Here is a 16,608-nt window from a genome sequence, read left to right on the forward strand (position 1 = left end):
ATCTATGTTCATCAGGGATATTGTCCTGTAATTTATTATTATTTTTTTGTGTTGTATCCTTGTCTGATTATGGTATCAGGGTAATGCTGGCCTTGTAAAGTGAGTTTGGAAGTGTTACCTCCTATTTTTTTGGAAGAGTTTGAGAAAGATTGGCATTAATTTCTCTTTAAATGTTTGGTAAAATTCACCTGTGAAGCTATCTGGTTCTGGACTTTTCTTTGCAGGAAGGTTTTTTTTTTTTTTTTTTTTTTTTTAATTTTTTTTATTGTTATGTTAATCCCCATACATTACATCATTAGTTTTAGATATAGTGTTCCATGATTCATTGTTTGTGCATAACACCCAGTGCTCCATGCAGAACGTGCCCTCCTCAATACCCATCACCAGGCTAACCCATCCTCCCAACCCCCTCCCCTCTAGAACCCTCAGTTTGTTTTCAGAGTCCATCGTCTCTCATGGTTCTTCTCCCCCTCCGATTTCCCCCCCTTCATTCTTCCCCTCCTGCTACATTCTTCTTCTTCTTTTTTTCTTTCTTAACATATATTGCATTATTTGCAGGAAGGTTTTTGATTAGTAATTCAATCTCTTTACTACTAATTCATCTGTTCAGATTTTCTATTTCTTCATGATTCAGTCTTGATAGTTTGTATGTTTTTAGGAATTTACCCATTTTTCTAGGTTATCCAATTTGTTGGCATATAATTGTCAGAGTAGTCTCTTACGATCCTTTGTATTTGTGTGGTTCACTTGTAATGTCTCCCCTTTCATTTTTAATTTTACTTGAGTCCTCTCTTTTTTTCTTGGTAAGTCTAGCTAAAAGTTTATTTTATTTATCTTAGTTTAATTGAGTATTTTGTGTTGTCTTTTTACTCTCTATTTCATTTATTCCTGCTCTGATCTTGGATATTTTTTTTCTTCTATTAAATTTGGGCTTAGTTTGTTCATTTTAGATTAGCCTTGAGTGTATAGTTAGGTTATTTATTTGAGATCTTTCTTTTTTCTTAATATAGGGTTAATTGCTTTGAACTCAAACTGCCTTTGATAGCATCCCATAAATTTTGGTGTGTAGTATTTTCATTTTCATTTGTCTCAAGATATTTTCTGATTTATCTTTTGATTTATCCTTTGACCCATTTATTGTTTAGTAGCATGCTGTTTAATTTTCACGTATTTGTGAATTCCCTAGTTTTCTTCTTGAAATTGATTTCTAGTTTCATATCATTGTGGTCAGAAAAGATGCTTGATATTATTTCATTCTTTTAAACTTTATTAAGGCTTGTATGTGGCCTAACATATGATCTAACCTGGAAAATGTCCCATATGCACTTGAGAAGAATGTATATTCTATTGCTTTTGGGTGAAATGTTTTGTAAATGTCTGCTGAGTCAATCTAGTCTAATGCATAGTTTATGTCCAAAGTTTCCTTACTGATATACTGTCTGGATGATCTATCTATTGTTGAAAATGGGATATTGAAGTCCCCTACTACTACTGTGTTGCTGTCTATTTCTCCCTTCGAGTCTGTTAATATTCACTTTACATATTTATGTCCTCCTATGTTGGATGAACAAAGCTTTGTTATTTTCAATTGTTTTATAGTATTCTATTGTATGAGTACATCATAGTTTATATAACCATTTCCTTACTGATGGACATCTAATTTTTTTCAGTCCTTTGCTAATATAATCATTACCCAAAAATATCCAGTTGCATGTGCTTTTTAAAAATTGAGTGCATCAATATGCTACCTTCACAGTTCACATTGGTTTCTTTAAATGTCTCATTCTTTATCATTGGGAATACTTGTAATTGTTTAATCTGATTTTGCTTGTCAGATTTTTTTCTCCCTTAAGCCATATGCCTCCTCTCTGAGGTTTTGCCCATCAGCTGCTTATGGGTGTGGATATTCATATCTATCTTGAGCTTTCCTGAATTTCGGATTGTGAACAATATGTCTTCAGTTGCCATAGGAACTCCAAGATGACATGATTACTTTATTCCATGATTCCTATCACGTTTTTTTTCTTTTTTAGGTCTCAGTTAAATACAGAGCAGCCTTCCTTGTTCCTTCCTTAACCTCAACTACTTCTGAGAAAAGATGTTATTAATTATATCAAGTCAATAACTTATTAAATTTTGTAGGGCAATTTTATATAAATAACTAGATTTAAGTTATTATTGTCTTTCTCAAAGTCTACATTATGTAAGAAAGGAGTCGATAATAGGTAATGCACCACAATGTTAAAGACTAGTTGTAGTTGGTGATGGGACTGTGGGTGATTAATTTTCTTTGTTTCTCTGTGTTTCCCAGATCTTAAAAAAGTCACATGCCTAACTTTTAAAATTAAAACAAAAATTTTTAAAAAATCTTTCAGATATTCTGCTTTTAGGAAAATTAGATTTTCAGTAAATGTTGAGATGATTGAAATGTCCCAGTACAGTGTATGTTGTTATTGTGCGAATTTGGGAAACTGTGTTAGGAAAATATTGTCCATATCCTCAGGCTGGCCCATGATCTGTTGCCTCTTTTCAAGATGATATAATGTCTGTTTTTCTTTTGTTTTGTCCTTGTCCAAAAGCTCTCCACCCTTATCTCAGAATAAACTGGAAGCCATCATGCATTATGATGTGTGTGCCCACACACACGCATGCAAGCATCTGTCTTCCACTCACACACTTTCCCTCTCACTTACACAAACATACACAGCTACTTATCGGAGTTCTCTGTTACGCCTGAAAGCACGCAACACTAAGGCCAACTTCATTTATTATTCATCAAATTTGGACACATTTCTTCAGCCTTTTTCTGGCAATGGTAGATAGATCTGATTGTTTGTAGAGGCGAATATTTTCAGCCATCTAAATATAGACTAAAGATATTTTCAAAAAGATATATTTTTGAATGCTGCATCATAATTGTGCTATGCAGAGAGAAGTTCCTAAGTAGAGACAAAACTATAACATATTAACGGGAGACTTGGGTTATGTCTACAGGGCCCTGGTTGCCTATATCAATAACTTCATGAGATTGTCACGTATAAGTTGTAAACTTAAGAGTTAAGAGGATTTCTCATTTGTGAGACCCTTGCATAAGGACATGGAAATACGCCTTTGCATTTATAAAGATGAAAGCTGGTTTCTATGCAGAGGATCCTTTGCATTTAAAAAGACAAAGTCTGATTTCTGTGCTTATTTTCCTAGTAAATTTGCCATATAAAACATACATCTTTTACCTGGATTCAGACCTAAGAATTTTATGTTATTACTTCTGGATAGCTGTATATCATCCTGATAGTCTTGCTATCTATTAGGGACCATTATAGGTACTACAGAGGTAGACTGGTTAGACCAATTTTGAAAACTGAAAGATTTTCACATTCAAGGCAAGGGTCTTAGGGGGTGGTGGTTAAGAACTTGGACTTTGGAGTCAAATAGATCTCATTTCAAAGTCCAGATTTATAACATATTAGTAGTGTGACTTCGGGTAAGTCATTTAGTCTTTAAAATCCATTTCCTTGCCATTTCTAGTTTTGAGAATGAGACAAGATAATACGTAGACAGCATTAAGCAGTACCTATCATACTTGATAAATGGGAACTACACAATAATTATTATCACTATGAGTATCAATAATACAATTAAGTGCCACCTGGATATACCTGCTCATCCCCACTGCCCTCAAATCTAGGTAATATTTATTCTGCCGAACCATGGGGAGCTGCCTCAAACCAGGGCCTCCCTGATGTTTTGCCGCCTTTTACCTGATTAACTCTGCTTTGTCCATGCAGGTGAATGACACAAACACCAGAGTGGTCACTTAATAGGAATGCTGTGAGGTTCAGCATAGCTTTGAAGTTTGGGGTCAGAAGCACCTGTGAAGCACATTAGTAATTTGATTTAAAAATAAAAAGCTAAATACTAAAAAGTGGACAGAGTCTGAAGTTACTGTAGGCATTTCCAAAGAGTTTGGGAATGTTTTAGAAGTTATCTGTGATCTGGGTACTGCATAAGCTTCTTTCTCTTTAACATACAGACTCTGGGACATAAAGTGCCTCTCTCTGCAGTTATGAAAGCAGTTCTCGTGGGTCAGTTCCATTTCTCATCTGAAAGGAAAACTCCTGCACTAGGGCAAGCCTTTCCCGGTAACAGAAGCCAAAGGCAATGTTTGGACCTACCATTAAATTAAAGCCTGTTGCAAGTTCTGGAAACAAAAACCCCATTTGTTCCAGAAGCAGCATTATTTAAACAGTGCATGGCACACAGTAGGGCCTCAAGTTGTATGTGCTGAATGAATGAATGGAAGAGGAGGTAACTTGCTGATGTCTCTATTTATGTTTTGACTCTAGAAGCACCAGAAACTGTTCAGCCAGGTGCCACGGCCCAGCCTGCCAGCTCACATTCTTTGCCCCATATTAAGCAGCAGCTGCGGAATGAAGACTGCTACCATGGCAAGCTGAGCAGGAAGGCAGCAGAGAGCCTCTTGGTAAAGGATGGGGACTTTTTGGTTCGAGAGAGTGCAACATCTCCTGGCCAGTATGTGCTAAGTGGACTACAGGGAGGCCAGGCAAAGCATCTTCTCCTGGTGGATCCTGAAGGCAAGGTATCATTGACTTCTTATTATGGTTTTCACAGGATGTTGTAATTAAGGTTATTCTGAATGATTGGTCCAAACCCTCATACTGAAGCATGATAAAGCTAAGGGTTTCCTTTCTCTTGAACACTCTAGCTGGAGCAGGAAGTGTTAACTAAGGACTAGTGGAGGGGTTTGAGAGGGAGCCACCCTGAAGGATCAAGTAGAGGACAGCTCTTTCTGCCCTTCTCACTTCAATTCAGAGAACTAAGTGAATACCGACTACATGGAAGTACAAGGATTCACAGTTGACTATTGTTCAGTATCACATACATTGTCCTTGCTATCACAGTGCTTATAGCCTATAATTTCTTAAAACAGATGCTTAAATAATTATAACACAAGTATGAATGACATAAGAATGGTTCAACCAAAGCATTATGATGTTTCTCAGGATAGAGGGGTGCTGTGTTTGAGGCAAACTAAAGGCCTTGCCGGGTCTGACATGTAAGATGAACCTTGAAAGACAGCAACATTTTAAAAGACGTACATTTGGAGCATAGGGAAGGAAGCGCAAGAACAGACAGAGCAGAAGAATGGCATTAAGCCAGTAAAAAAATGTATGGCTAGTCAGAGAATGCCTGTAGACAGAAATGATCCTGGATAAAACACAGTTAAGAAAATGGTAATAGTCTTTCCCTATTAATTAGTTTAAATGTAAGTGGATTAGGCTCCTCAGTCAAAAAACATAGAATAGCTGAATGGATATAAAGCAAGATCTGAGTATATGCTGTCTAGAAGAGACTCACTTTAGATTTAAGGACATGAATAGTCTGAAAGTGAAAGGATGGATAAAGATATTCCATGCAAATGATAACCAAACAAGAGCAGGGGTGGCCATACTTGTATCAGACAAAATAGACTTCAAGTCAAAAACTGTCAAAAGAGACAAAGAAGGACATTATATAGTGATAAAAGGATCAATTCACTAGGAAGATATAACAATTATAAATGTATATGCACCCAACATCAGAGTACCCAGATATATGACACAAACATTGACAGAACTGAAGGGAGAAATAGTAACACAATAATAGTGGGAGATTTCAATGCCCCACTTTCAATAATGGATAGAACGTCCAGTCAGAAGGACTTGAACAACAGTGTAGACCAAATGGACCTAACAGACATAGACAGAACATTCCACACAATAGCAGCAGAATACACATTTTTCTCAAGCATACTCAGAGCATTCACATGTTAGATCACAAATACTAGGATGGATCACATGTTAGGTCACAAAAACAAGTTTTAGGAGATGTAAGAAGACTGAAATCATACCAGGTATCTTTTCTTATCACAATGGAATGAAGCTAGAAATTAATGGCAGAGAGAAAGTTCACAAATAGGTGGAGTTAAACAGCACACTCTTGAACAACCAGGGTCAAAGAAGAGATCAAGGGGAAATTAGAAAATATCTGGAAACAAATGGAAATGAAAACACAACATACCAGAACTATGGGATGCAGCAAAAGGAATATGAAGGAAGTTGATGGTGATAAATGCCTACACTGGAAAAAAAAAAAAAAAGATTTCAAATAAACACTCTAACTTTATACCTCAAGGAACTATAAAAAGAACAAACTAAACCCAAAATTAGCAGAAGAAAGGAAATATTTCAGATTACAGCAGAAATAAATGAAAGGGAATAGAAAAATAATGGGAAAAATCCACAAAACTACAAGTTGGTGTTTTGAAAAGATACACAAAACTGACAAAACCTTTAGCTAGATTGGCTAAGAAAGCAAGAGGGAAGACTCAAACAAATAAAATCAGAATGGAAAGAAGAGACATTACAACTGATGCCAAATTAAATGATTAAATGATTATATTAAATGATTGTAAGAGATTATTGAGAACAATTATATGCCAATAAATTGGATAACCCAGAAGAAATGGATAAATTCCTAAAAACATCCAACCTACCAAGATTGAACCATGAAGAAATAGAAAATCTGAACAAATTACTAGTGAGGAGATTGAATCACTAATCAAAAACTGTCCAATAAAAAAAAGTCCAGGACCCAATGGTTTCACTTGTAAATTCTTTTAAACATTTAAAGAATTAATGTCAATGCTTCTTAAACTTTTCTAAAAAAAAATGAAGAGGAGGGGTGCCTGGGTGGCTCAGTTGGTTAAGCATCTACCTTTGGCTCAGGTTATGATCTTGGGGTCCTGAGATCTGCCCTCCCCCACCATAGGGCTCCCTGCTCAGTGAGGAGTCTGCTTCTCCCTCTGCCTCTCCCCCAACTTGTGCTCTCTTGCATGTTCTCTCCCTCTCTCTCTCAAATAAATAAAATATTTTTTAAAAATGAGGAAAAAATAGTTAAAAATTCATTTTATGAGGCCTGCATTACCCATATGCCAAAACTAGAAAAAGACACTACAAGAAAAGAAAACAGAGGCCAGTATGTCTGATGAACATATATACAAAAATCCTTAACAAAATACTAGCAAACTACATTCAACAGTTTATTAAAGGATCATATATCATGACCAAGTGGGATTTATCCCTGGATTGCCAGGAAGGTTCAACAAAGAAAATCAATTGATGTGGCACACCACATTAACAAAATGATAGATAAAAATCATATGGTCATCTCAATAGATGAACAAAAAGCATTTGACAAAACTCAACACCCTTTCATGATTAAAAAAAACAACAACAACACTCAATGAACTAGGAGTAGAAGGAAATTACCTCAGCATGACAAAGGCCATATGTATAAAGCCTACAGCTAATACCATACCCACAGTGAAAAACAGAAAGCTTTTCCTCTCACCACTTTTATTCAACATAGTACTGGAGGTACTATCCAGAGAAATTAGGCAAGAAAAAGAAATAAAAGGCATCCAAATTGGAAAGAAAGAAGTAAAATTATCTCTTCACAGATGATATAATCTTATATGTAGACAATCCTAAAGATTCCACAAAAAACCTGTTATGACTAATAAACAATTTCAGCAACATTGCAGCATACAAAAATCAGTTGCATTAGTATATAATAATAATGAACAATCTGAGAAAGAAATTAAGAAAACAATCTCATTTACAATACCATCACAAGAATAAAATACTTAAGAATAAACGTAACCAAGGAGGCAAAAGTCTTACACGTTGAAAACTACAAAACATTGCTGACTAAGAGAAATTAAAGAAGACACAAATGGAAAGACATCCCATGTTCATGGATTAGAAGATTTAATATTGTTAAGATCTCCATATTACCCAAAGTAATCTACAAATTCAATGCAATCTCCATAAAAATTCTAATAGTATTTTTTTATAGAAATAGAAATATACTCTTAGTATTCATTTGGAACCACAGAAGACCCTAAATAGCCAAAACAATCTTGAGAAAGAAAAATAAAGCTGGAGACATCACACTTACTGATTTCAAAGCTAGAGTAATCAAGCCGGTATGGTACTGGCATGAAGACAGACATATAGACCAATGGAACAGAATAGAGAGCCCAGAGATAAACCTATGCATATATGGCCAAGTGATCTTTGCAAATGTTGCCAAGAATACACAATAGGGCAAGAATACTCTATTCAACAAATGGTTTTGGGAAAATGATATCCACATGTAAAAGAATAAAATTAGACCCCTATATTACACCACACACAAAAATTAACTCAAAATAGATTAAAGACTTGTATGTAAGATCTGACACTGTAAAACTCCTAGGAAAAAACATAAGAGGACAATTTCATAATGTTGCTCTTGACAATGATTTCTTGGATATAACACCAAAAATACAAACAAATGCAAAAACAGACAAGTGAGACTGTATAAAACTAAAAAATTTCTGCACAGCAAAGAAAACAATCAATAGAGTGAAAGACAATCAGAATGGGAGATAATATTTGCAAACCATCTGATAAGGGGTTAATTTTCAGAGCACATAAGAAATTTCTACAACTCAATAGCAAAAAAACAAACTGATTTAAAAATGAGCAGATGACTTGAATAGTTATGTCCCCAAAGAAGATCTACATATGGCCAGCAGGTATTTTAAAAGATGCTCAACAACCATAATCATTAGGAAAATGGAATCAAATTCACAGTAAGATATCACCTCACCCCTGTTAGGATGGTCATTATAAAAAGCAAACAAAAAGAAAAGAACAAGTTTTGGTGAGGGTGTACGGAAATTGTAACCCTTGTGCCCTGTTCATGGGAATGTAAAATGGTGTAGCTACTGTGGGAAGCAGTATGGGGTGTCCTCAAAAAATTAAAAATAGAACTCCTATATGGTCCATATTTATTGGATGGGTTTTTATCCCAAAAGAATGGAAATCAGGACCTTAAAGAGACATTTGCACTCCCATCTTCATTGCAGCATTATTCACAGTAGCCAAGTGGTAGGAACAAGCTTAATGTCCCTTGATGGATTAATGGATTAAGAAAATGTGGGGTGTGTATACATACACACACATACAGCGGAATACTATTCCGCCATAAGAAGACAAAAGTCCGTCACATGCTACATGAGTGAACCTGGAGAATATCCTGCTAATTAAAATAAGCCAGACACAGGATGACAATACCGCATGATTCCAATTATATGAGATATCAAAAGTAGTCAAACTCATAGAAACAGAAAGTAGAATGGTAGTTACCAGGGCCTGGTGGGGAGGAGGAAACAGGTTGTTGTTGTTTAATGGTTATAGATTTCAGTCACGTAAGATGAAAAAGTTCCAGGGATCTGCTGTACGGCATTGTGCTTAAAGTTAACTACACTGTTGAACACTTAACAACTTGTTCAGGGGCTTCATCTCATGTTATGGTTTTGTTATCTCTCTCTCTCTCACACACACACACACACACACACACGTTCCCGTGCACCTTGTGACTGCGGCCACAGCAGCCTGTGTGTAAACCTGGGCAAATGGTGGAAAGCTCATGGAGTGCAGGGGGCCGTTATCAACTGGGAAGAGGGACAGTCAAATGCAGTTCCAGTCAGTTGCTGCCATTTGGAGTAAGGACCCAGGGTAGCCAAATGTGATTTTCCCAAAGAAGCCACAAAATGAAATTCTTATAGGAGATCTCCCCATTTTTAATTCAAAATACTTAAAAACTCTCTGTTGGGGGCGCCTGGGTGGCTCAGTCGTTAAGCGTCTGCCTTCGGCTTGGGTCATGATCCCAGGGTCCTGGGATCGAGTCCCGCATCGGGCTCCCTGCTCAGCGGGGAGCCTGCTTCTCCCACTCCGCCTGCTTGTATTCCCTCTCTCCTGTCGATCTCTCTGTCAAATAAATAAATAAAATCTTAAAAAACAAAAAACAAAAAACAAAAAACTCTCTGTTGGGCACCTTCTACCTTAAACCATCCCCCCACCCTCCCCAGCAAACTAAAACATCTCCTGGTATGTTTGGCTGGAGAGTGGATAGTTTATAATCCCTGCACTGGAAGATTAACTTGACATTTGTATGCAGGATTGCTTAGAGAAGAAAGTAAGTAGGGGATTCTAGGTAAAAACTGGTGAAAGCCTGAACCAGAATGGAGGTAGGAGAAATATAGAGAGGAGGGCAGAGTGAGCTGGAATTTACACCACAGACTGGCAGGACTGATCAACTGATTTGATAAGGATTGGGGTTGGGATGAAGGAGATCAAAATGTTTTCAAGGCTTGGAGCCATTTCAGAGTAAGTGGGAAACCTTGTGCCCTTTTCCTCTTAATCCTTGAGTGCGTATTTCCCAAGAATAGGGATATTCTTTTACATAGACATAGTACAGTGATCAAAATCAAGAAATTTAAACATTGATACATTACCATTATTTAATCCATAGTTATATTCAAATTAGGTCAATTATTCCAAAAACTGTGTGTTTTCTTTAATATGCTGAAAACCAGTATCTAAACAGAACTAAATAATCCCTTGTTAGAGAGGTAGCAGAATCATGTAGCAAGGTATTCTCTGGCTGCATGATTTCCTGCTCCTGGGCAATTCTCAGCCACCCTCCACACAGGAGTATATTACGGCCAGTGGCGTCATGATGGAGAGTAGTATCTTCTGCTCATGCCCAGGGTGAGGACACAGTAATACCAGGGAGGAAAGTCCTCAGGAGAAAGCAGGTGCAGGGAAACCAATTTGCTTTGGCATGCAGACAAGAAGCTCCATGTAACAAATATTTATGAATCAGCTACCATGAAGTCTGCAGGAAGGAGACATGAATGCCTATTAGGAGAGTCTGAGGAGGCTTCTTGAAGTAGACAGGATTTGTGTTGAGCCTCCAAGGAGAGGGAGGACTTCTCTAGAAGGGCCTGCTTCCCATAGACACAAGATATTTTGGAAACAGTCTGCTTGCTGAGTTATAATTGTAATCCTGGGATTCATGCTTGTATATACAGTTAAATATTTATAGGAATGGTAACATGATGGAATATATCAAACAGTAACATGGCAAAGAGGTTGGTTGCAAATTTGGATTGGGTGACAGTGTTTATCATTTTTCTAACCGAGAGGGAAAATTGCTAAAAAAGGTAATGGGGAATGAGACAAGTGTTTACTAAGGGATATAGAGTTGAAAAGTGATTTTTTTTGTTATTCAGCCAAATATCTCCTTCAGGGATGTGTCTGGTTTTTTTTTGCTGATTGTTTACATCTTTCAGGAGAACTCTTATCATTTAACCTAAATACTTTGTACTTCCTTTTCAAGGTAAGGACCAAGGATCATGTATTTGATAATGTTGGCCACCTTATCAGATACCACATGGATAACAGTTTGCCAATCATCTCTTCCGGAAGTGAAGTAAGCCTTAAACAACCAGTGAGAAAAGATAATAATCCAGGACTTTTGCATTCCAACAAATGACAATTTGGAAGTACCATCACACTGGTATTTCAAGAAAGTTCATTTTGTGTTAGGACACAAAGATAATACAACTTGGTTTATAGACCAAATAGAGCACAAACTGTGAAGTACATTTTTTTCCAAGACCATCGTGGACTATGTCCTTTATAAGACAAACAACTAACAAAGATGGATCTTCAGAAAGTGAAAATCAGAAAAGGGGAAGAGGATTGGTCCATTTGAAAAGAAATTATACATATGCACGGATGTCACTTTTTAAGGCCATATTACATTGATAGCAAGCTAAAAGCACAAGTGAAATTTCCCATGCTAGAGACTACTTGGATGAACTGCTGGGGCAGTGGTATGTGCCTTTCAACTTGATAATTTGGGGACATTTTCATATTGGGGAGATTAGTTCTGAGTGTCTTCATATTCTCTAACTGTAGAACTATTTGCCAAAAAAATTTTTTCCTTGTTACAAAAATAAGAAGCGATTTGCTTGATAGTTACTGACTTTATTATATTTTCTGTTTAGTAGCACTTTCACTGCAATGTTAAAATAAATTTGATGTTGAATTTGGACTCTGTCTATGCCAGTGGAATCAAATCAAAAGCCACTGAAAGCATTGGTCTGTTTCACTGGCCTGTCCCATTTACAAGTTAAAGGGTTGGAGCCTAAATTCTTTGGCCTAGTATTTCTCGATCTTTGCTATTCGGACTGTTTGTATGCAGCATAGCATAAGCTGAAGAGAGGACAAATCTATCAGTCATTCCTATTTCACCATATTTCTCCCTCTTTCCTTCCCCCAAAGGAAGCTCATGAACGCCTGGATTTAAAACATGGCAGACAAACCGGTGTTCTTCATATTCAACATCCAAATTGGTTTCATTCTTATTTAAAGTATTGAATGCATTTGAAAGTATCAGGAAATATCCTCTTGATTGGCTGTGACTGAATCATAGTCTCTCACCTACTGTGTCCTTAGCATCTTTTCTAGATATGATCAGACAAAATGCAGAAGGGAGGAGACATATTGAAGGAAATAGCTGGAAAGGTTTGCCACATGTGGGTACACTGGTAAACTGGTGGTGTGATTAAGTGTTGTGTAGAGAAAAGTGCTGGCCAGGTCTCTTGATATGACCTTGAGCCAGCTGCTCAACCCATCTGGACTCCAACTTCCTTGTTTATGAAATAAGGGACTTGGGCTAGGTGAATTCAGAGGTCTATCTCAGCCCTAACATAAGATGAGCCTATAAAAAGCAAGTTTTCCTTTTATTAGGGGTCAGCGTTGATAATCAGTTTGTATAATGAAGGTGAAAATGAGCTTTTTCCTTTAGTCTGTATCTATACTCACAGAATGAATGGCACGACTGAAACCAACATTCAGGTAGCAGAGACCCCGAGCCTTCCCATCACAAACAAGGACACTTTGGAGCGCTCTCAGTAGTGACGGTGGAGGTGGATTTGTTTGTTTGGAGAAGCAGAAAACGGCTTCAGCCTTTTACTTGCCTTTGCATAGAGTGGTTTGGCCATTACTTTAGGATGCTTTTTTATCCTGAGTAATCTGGACAGTTGCCTTAACCCCACTTCATTTTGGCTATGTAGATACAACTTAATCTTTGTAACTGTGATATATTTGCTAAGTTTTAAATAAAAGACAAGAAACTTTTTTGGGGTAGAAATCATCAGAAATCAAGCACACACAACTGTAATATTTTTTTCTGTAAAGGTTTATGATTTTATTCTACTTCTACTGCCACTGATTGCTTAGGTAGGTTTGTTTCCTTTTACACAACTAGGAAATAATGGCTCTTTCATCAATTTTATATATACCTTGGTTCTTGGTGATCTGTCCTCACAAAAGGGGGTCAGCATGAGTATAGGTCATAGAAATTTGTGGGTGACCTAGTCACCCATCTGAGACAGAGCAGGGGTTGTGGTCTCAGTCTGGTTGAGCAGGGTGTTAAGTGGGTTGCAGGAAAAATTCCTGATAGAAATAGATGCAGAGAGTATAAATGATATGAGCAGTACATGGATCCTGGTACATGATGCACCAGTACATGGATAATCAGTATTTGACTGCAATGTTATAGTAGTTAGGTAAGCAAATACTGCACTTACAAGTACCACAGACACAGTTAAAACAAAATGAAACAACAGTAGAAATGTTTGATTGCATGCTATTTTAATGACACACACTTATCTTCATCTGTTTTAAAGTGGAAATCCATTTGCCTCTAAATACCTGTAAACGACTTTTCAAAAAAAAAAATAAATGATCATTGCTTTGTGACAATTGACAGTATATGTCTGATGTTTGGGTTTTGGAAAATGTATCATTTGCAGGATGTATCAGGGTCTTGACAGGAAACAGATGGCTCACTTAAATTGGGGAATTCGAGGAGGGTTTAATAAAGGGACTCTTTATAAAGGTGTGGGCAGAGTATGGGGAAACCACAAGGGAGGATGCAGTGCCCTGGGGCCAGTGAACAGGTAAGAGGAGATCACCATAACATAATCCGGAGAGAGAGCTCTGTGGGAAGACTGCCTTCTAGGAGCTGTGGCCTCCAGTGGAGGGACTCTACCAGCCCTGGTGACTCCACAAGGAGGAGGCTACAGACATTATACTTAATGGAAGAAGGAGAGCCTTTTCAACAAATGGCATTGGAGCATTGGACATCTGTACGCGAGAGAACAAACCTCACACTTTACATAAACATTAACTCAAATGGGTTATGGATTTAAACATAAAATGTAAAACTATGAAACTTTTAGGAAAGAAAAACACAGGAGAAAAGCTTTAGGATATAGGGGGAGGGAAAGAGTTTTTAGAGCTGATATGTTCCATTAAAGGAAAAACTAGTACATTGCATTTCATCAAAATAATAAATTTTTGCTCTGTGAAAGACTCCAGAAAGAGGATAAAGGGCAAGCTATAGACTGGGAAAAAATATTCCCAAACCACATATTTGACAGAGGGCTAGTATCTAGAACATATAAAAAACTCAAAACTCAACAGCAAAAAAATCTAATTAGAAAGTGGGCAAAAAACACGAACAAACAATTCACTGAAGATATATAGATGGCAAAGAAACACATAAAAATATGTTCACAATCATTAGCCAGTTAGGAAATGCAAATCAAAATCACAATTAGATATTACTATATACATACCTGAGTGGGTAAAATGAAAAATACTGACAATATTAAATGCTGACCTGAAGAGGAGAAAGTGGAACACACATGCATTCCTGGTGAGAATGTAAAATAGTACAGCCACTCTGGAAAGCAGTTTGATAGTTTATTTAAGAAACGAAACATGCAGCTAACATTCAACCCAATAATTACACCGCTGGGCTTGGATCACAGGGAAATGAAAATCTATGTTTACACAACAACTTGGACAGGAATGTTTATAGTAGCTTTGTTTGTAATGACCTAAAGTTGGCAATATCCAAGATGTTCCTTCAATGGGTGAATGGTAAACAGACTGTGGTACACACATACTGTGGAACACTACTCAGCAATAAAAAGGAATGACAGGCTGATACATACAACGCGGCTGAATCTGCAGAGAATTATGCAGCACAAAAAGCTAATCCCAAAAGGTTACATGCTATAGGACTACATTTACATAACATTCTTGAAATGATAAAATTGTAGAAATGGAGAATAGATTAGGTGTTAAGGAGGGAGTCAGTGGGGGGGGGAAGTGGGTACAGTTATAAAAGGGCAACACGAGGAATCCTTGTATGATGCAATTGTTTTGAATTTTGACTGTATCAAGGTGGATATCGTGGTTGTGATATTGTACTGTAGTTTTGAAAAAGATACTATTGGTGGAAACTGGGTAAAGCTTACAGGAGATCTTCCTGTATTATTTCTTACAACTCACTGCTTGTGAATCTACAATTTTTCCAAAATAAGAAGTTTAATTTAAAAAATGTTGGGGGTAAAATGTAGAAATGTCAAGAGATTTTAGGAAGATTGCCACTTTAACCATTGGCACTTTCACTCATCATCTTGGTCGTCCTAGGTCCCATGATACTAGGACTAGAGGAGTCATCTGGATGAGCTGCATGAAGCTACTTTCAAGAAGGTCTTCAACTGTAGTTTGATATTATCTCCAGAGACACACTGACAACATCAAAGGATGGCAAACACAGATGATGTGTGAGACATGGCCAGCTCTGCCCAGACTCTCTCAGATCCCCGGAATCATTTTTGCATGCCCCTCTGCTGGCTTCTGTGTGCTTTGTTCCTAAACGCCCACAGAGTGGCTCTTCTTTCTGAAGACAGGCTCAGGTAAGGGGAGCTGCTTTGAGTCACCAAGTGCCTGTGGGTTTCCTTCTCCCCTTCCCTGCCACCATCACTGGTGCAAGAATGCATTGTCCTGTCCTGATTAAACTACAGAGCTCCCTGTGGGGTCAGACTGGCCAGCACATCTCCAGAAAGCACACGCCTGCTTGGCTTTTCCCCTTTCCTGTCCTGTTTTTTCACTCCCTAACAGCTTTCTCTGGGAAGCCCTTCCTTAATAAATCCTATATACTCAAATTTTCATCCCAGGGGTCACTTCTGGGAAGCTGACCTAAGGCAGAAGAACATCAAATAACTTTAAACATGTGTCCCATTACAGGACTATACTATCTAAGGGTTCAAATATCTGAACATTTTTAATAAATCCTCTAATTGTCATGTGAATGGTATCACTATGTTGTATTTTATTAATATGCATTGAACATGTTATGTAAGCATTTAAAATATATACCAATTTAATGATCTTGTTTCAAGAAGCAGAAGTAATGTGGCATCTGGGAGGGTCTGTATTTCACACTCAGGTATGATTTTTGCAGCTTTGGATCTTTATCAAATGGTCATTGCCACTTCTGATAGCTTTTACAGATTTTCTGATTACAAGCCTTGGTGTGGTTGAAAATCCTGAACATTAAATCCAGGCAATTGGCTCTCACACTTTTGGCCAAAGACCATAGAATAGGCAAAAGACCTATTGCCCCACCTATCTTTCATCCTCCAATCCTCTTTTTTTTTTTTTTTTTTTTTTTGGGTAGTGAAAAAATAACTCAGTAACAACAAAGAACTGAAGAGGAACCATAGGGATTGCTTATTTATTTACTTTTAAGGGAGAAATATCATTTACCTGATTTTATATTCCA

At 37.3% G+C, this 16,608-nt stretch overlaps 1 protein-coding gene across 2 annotated transcripts in view; it reads left to right on the top strand.

Moving 5' to 3' along the window:
* Window positions 1–13,721, top strand: part of SHC4 (SHC adaptor protein 4) — a 129,508-nt gene extending 115,787 nt beyond the window's left edge. For both annotated transcript variants that reach the window (XM_036075974.2, XM_078079390.1), the window contains 2 exons: window positions 4,347–4,600; window positions 11,296–13,721. In XM_036075974.2, the coding sequence (XP_035931867.1) occupies window positions 4,347–4,600; window positions 11,296–11,451 (410 nt within the window). In that variant the 3' untranslated portion in view covers window positions 11,452–13,721. The remainder of the gene's footprint in view (window positions 1–4,346; window positions 4,601–11,295) is intronic.
* The last annotated feature ends 2,887 nt before the right edge of the window (window positions 13,722–16,608 follow it).

The sequence above is a fragment of the Halichoerus grypus genome, chromosome 8, assembly GCF_964656455.1.
Source record: "Halichoerus grypus chromosome 8, mHalGry1.hap1.1, whole genome shotgun sequence".
In the NCBI taxonomy this organism is placed as follows: domain Eukaryota; kingdom Metazoa; phylum Chordata; class Mammalia; order Carnivora; family Phocidae; genus Halichoerus; species Halichoerus grypus.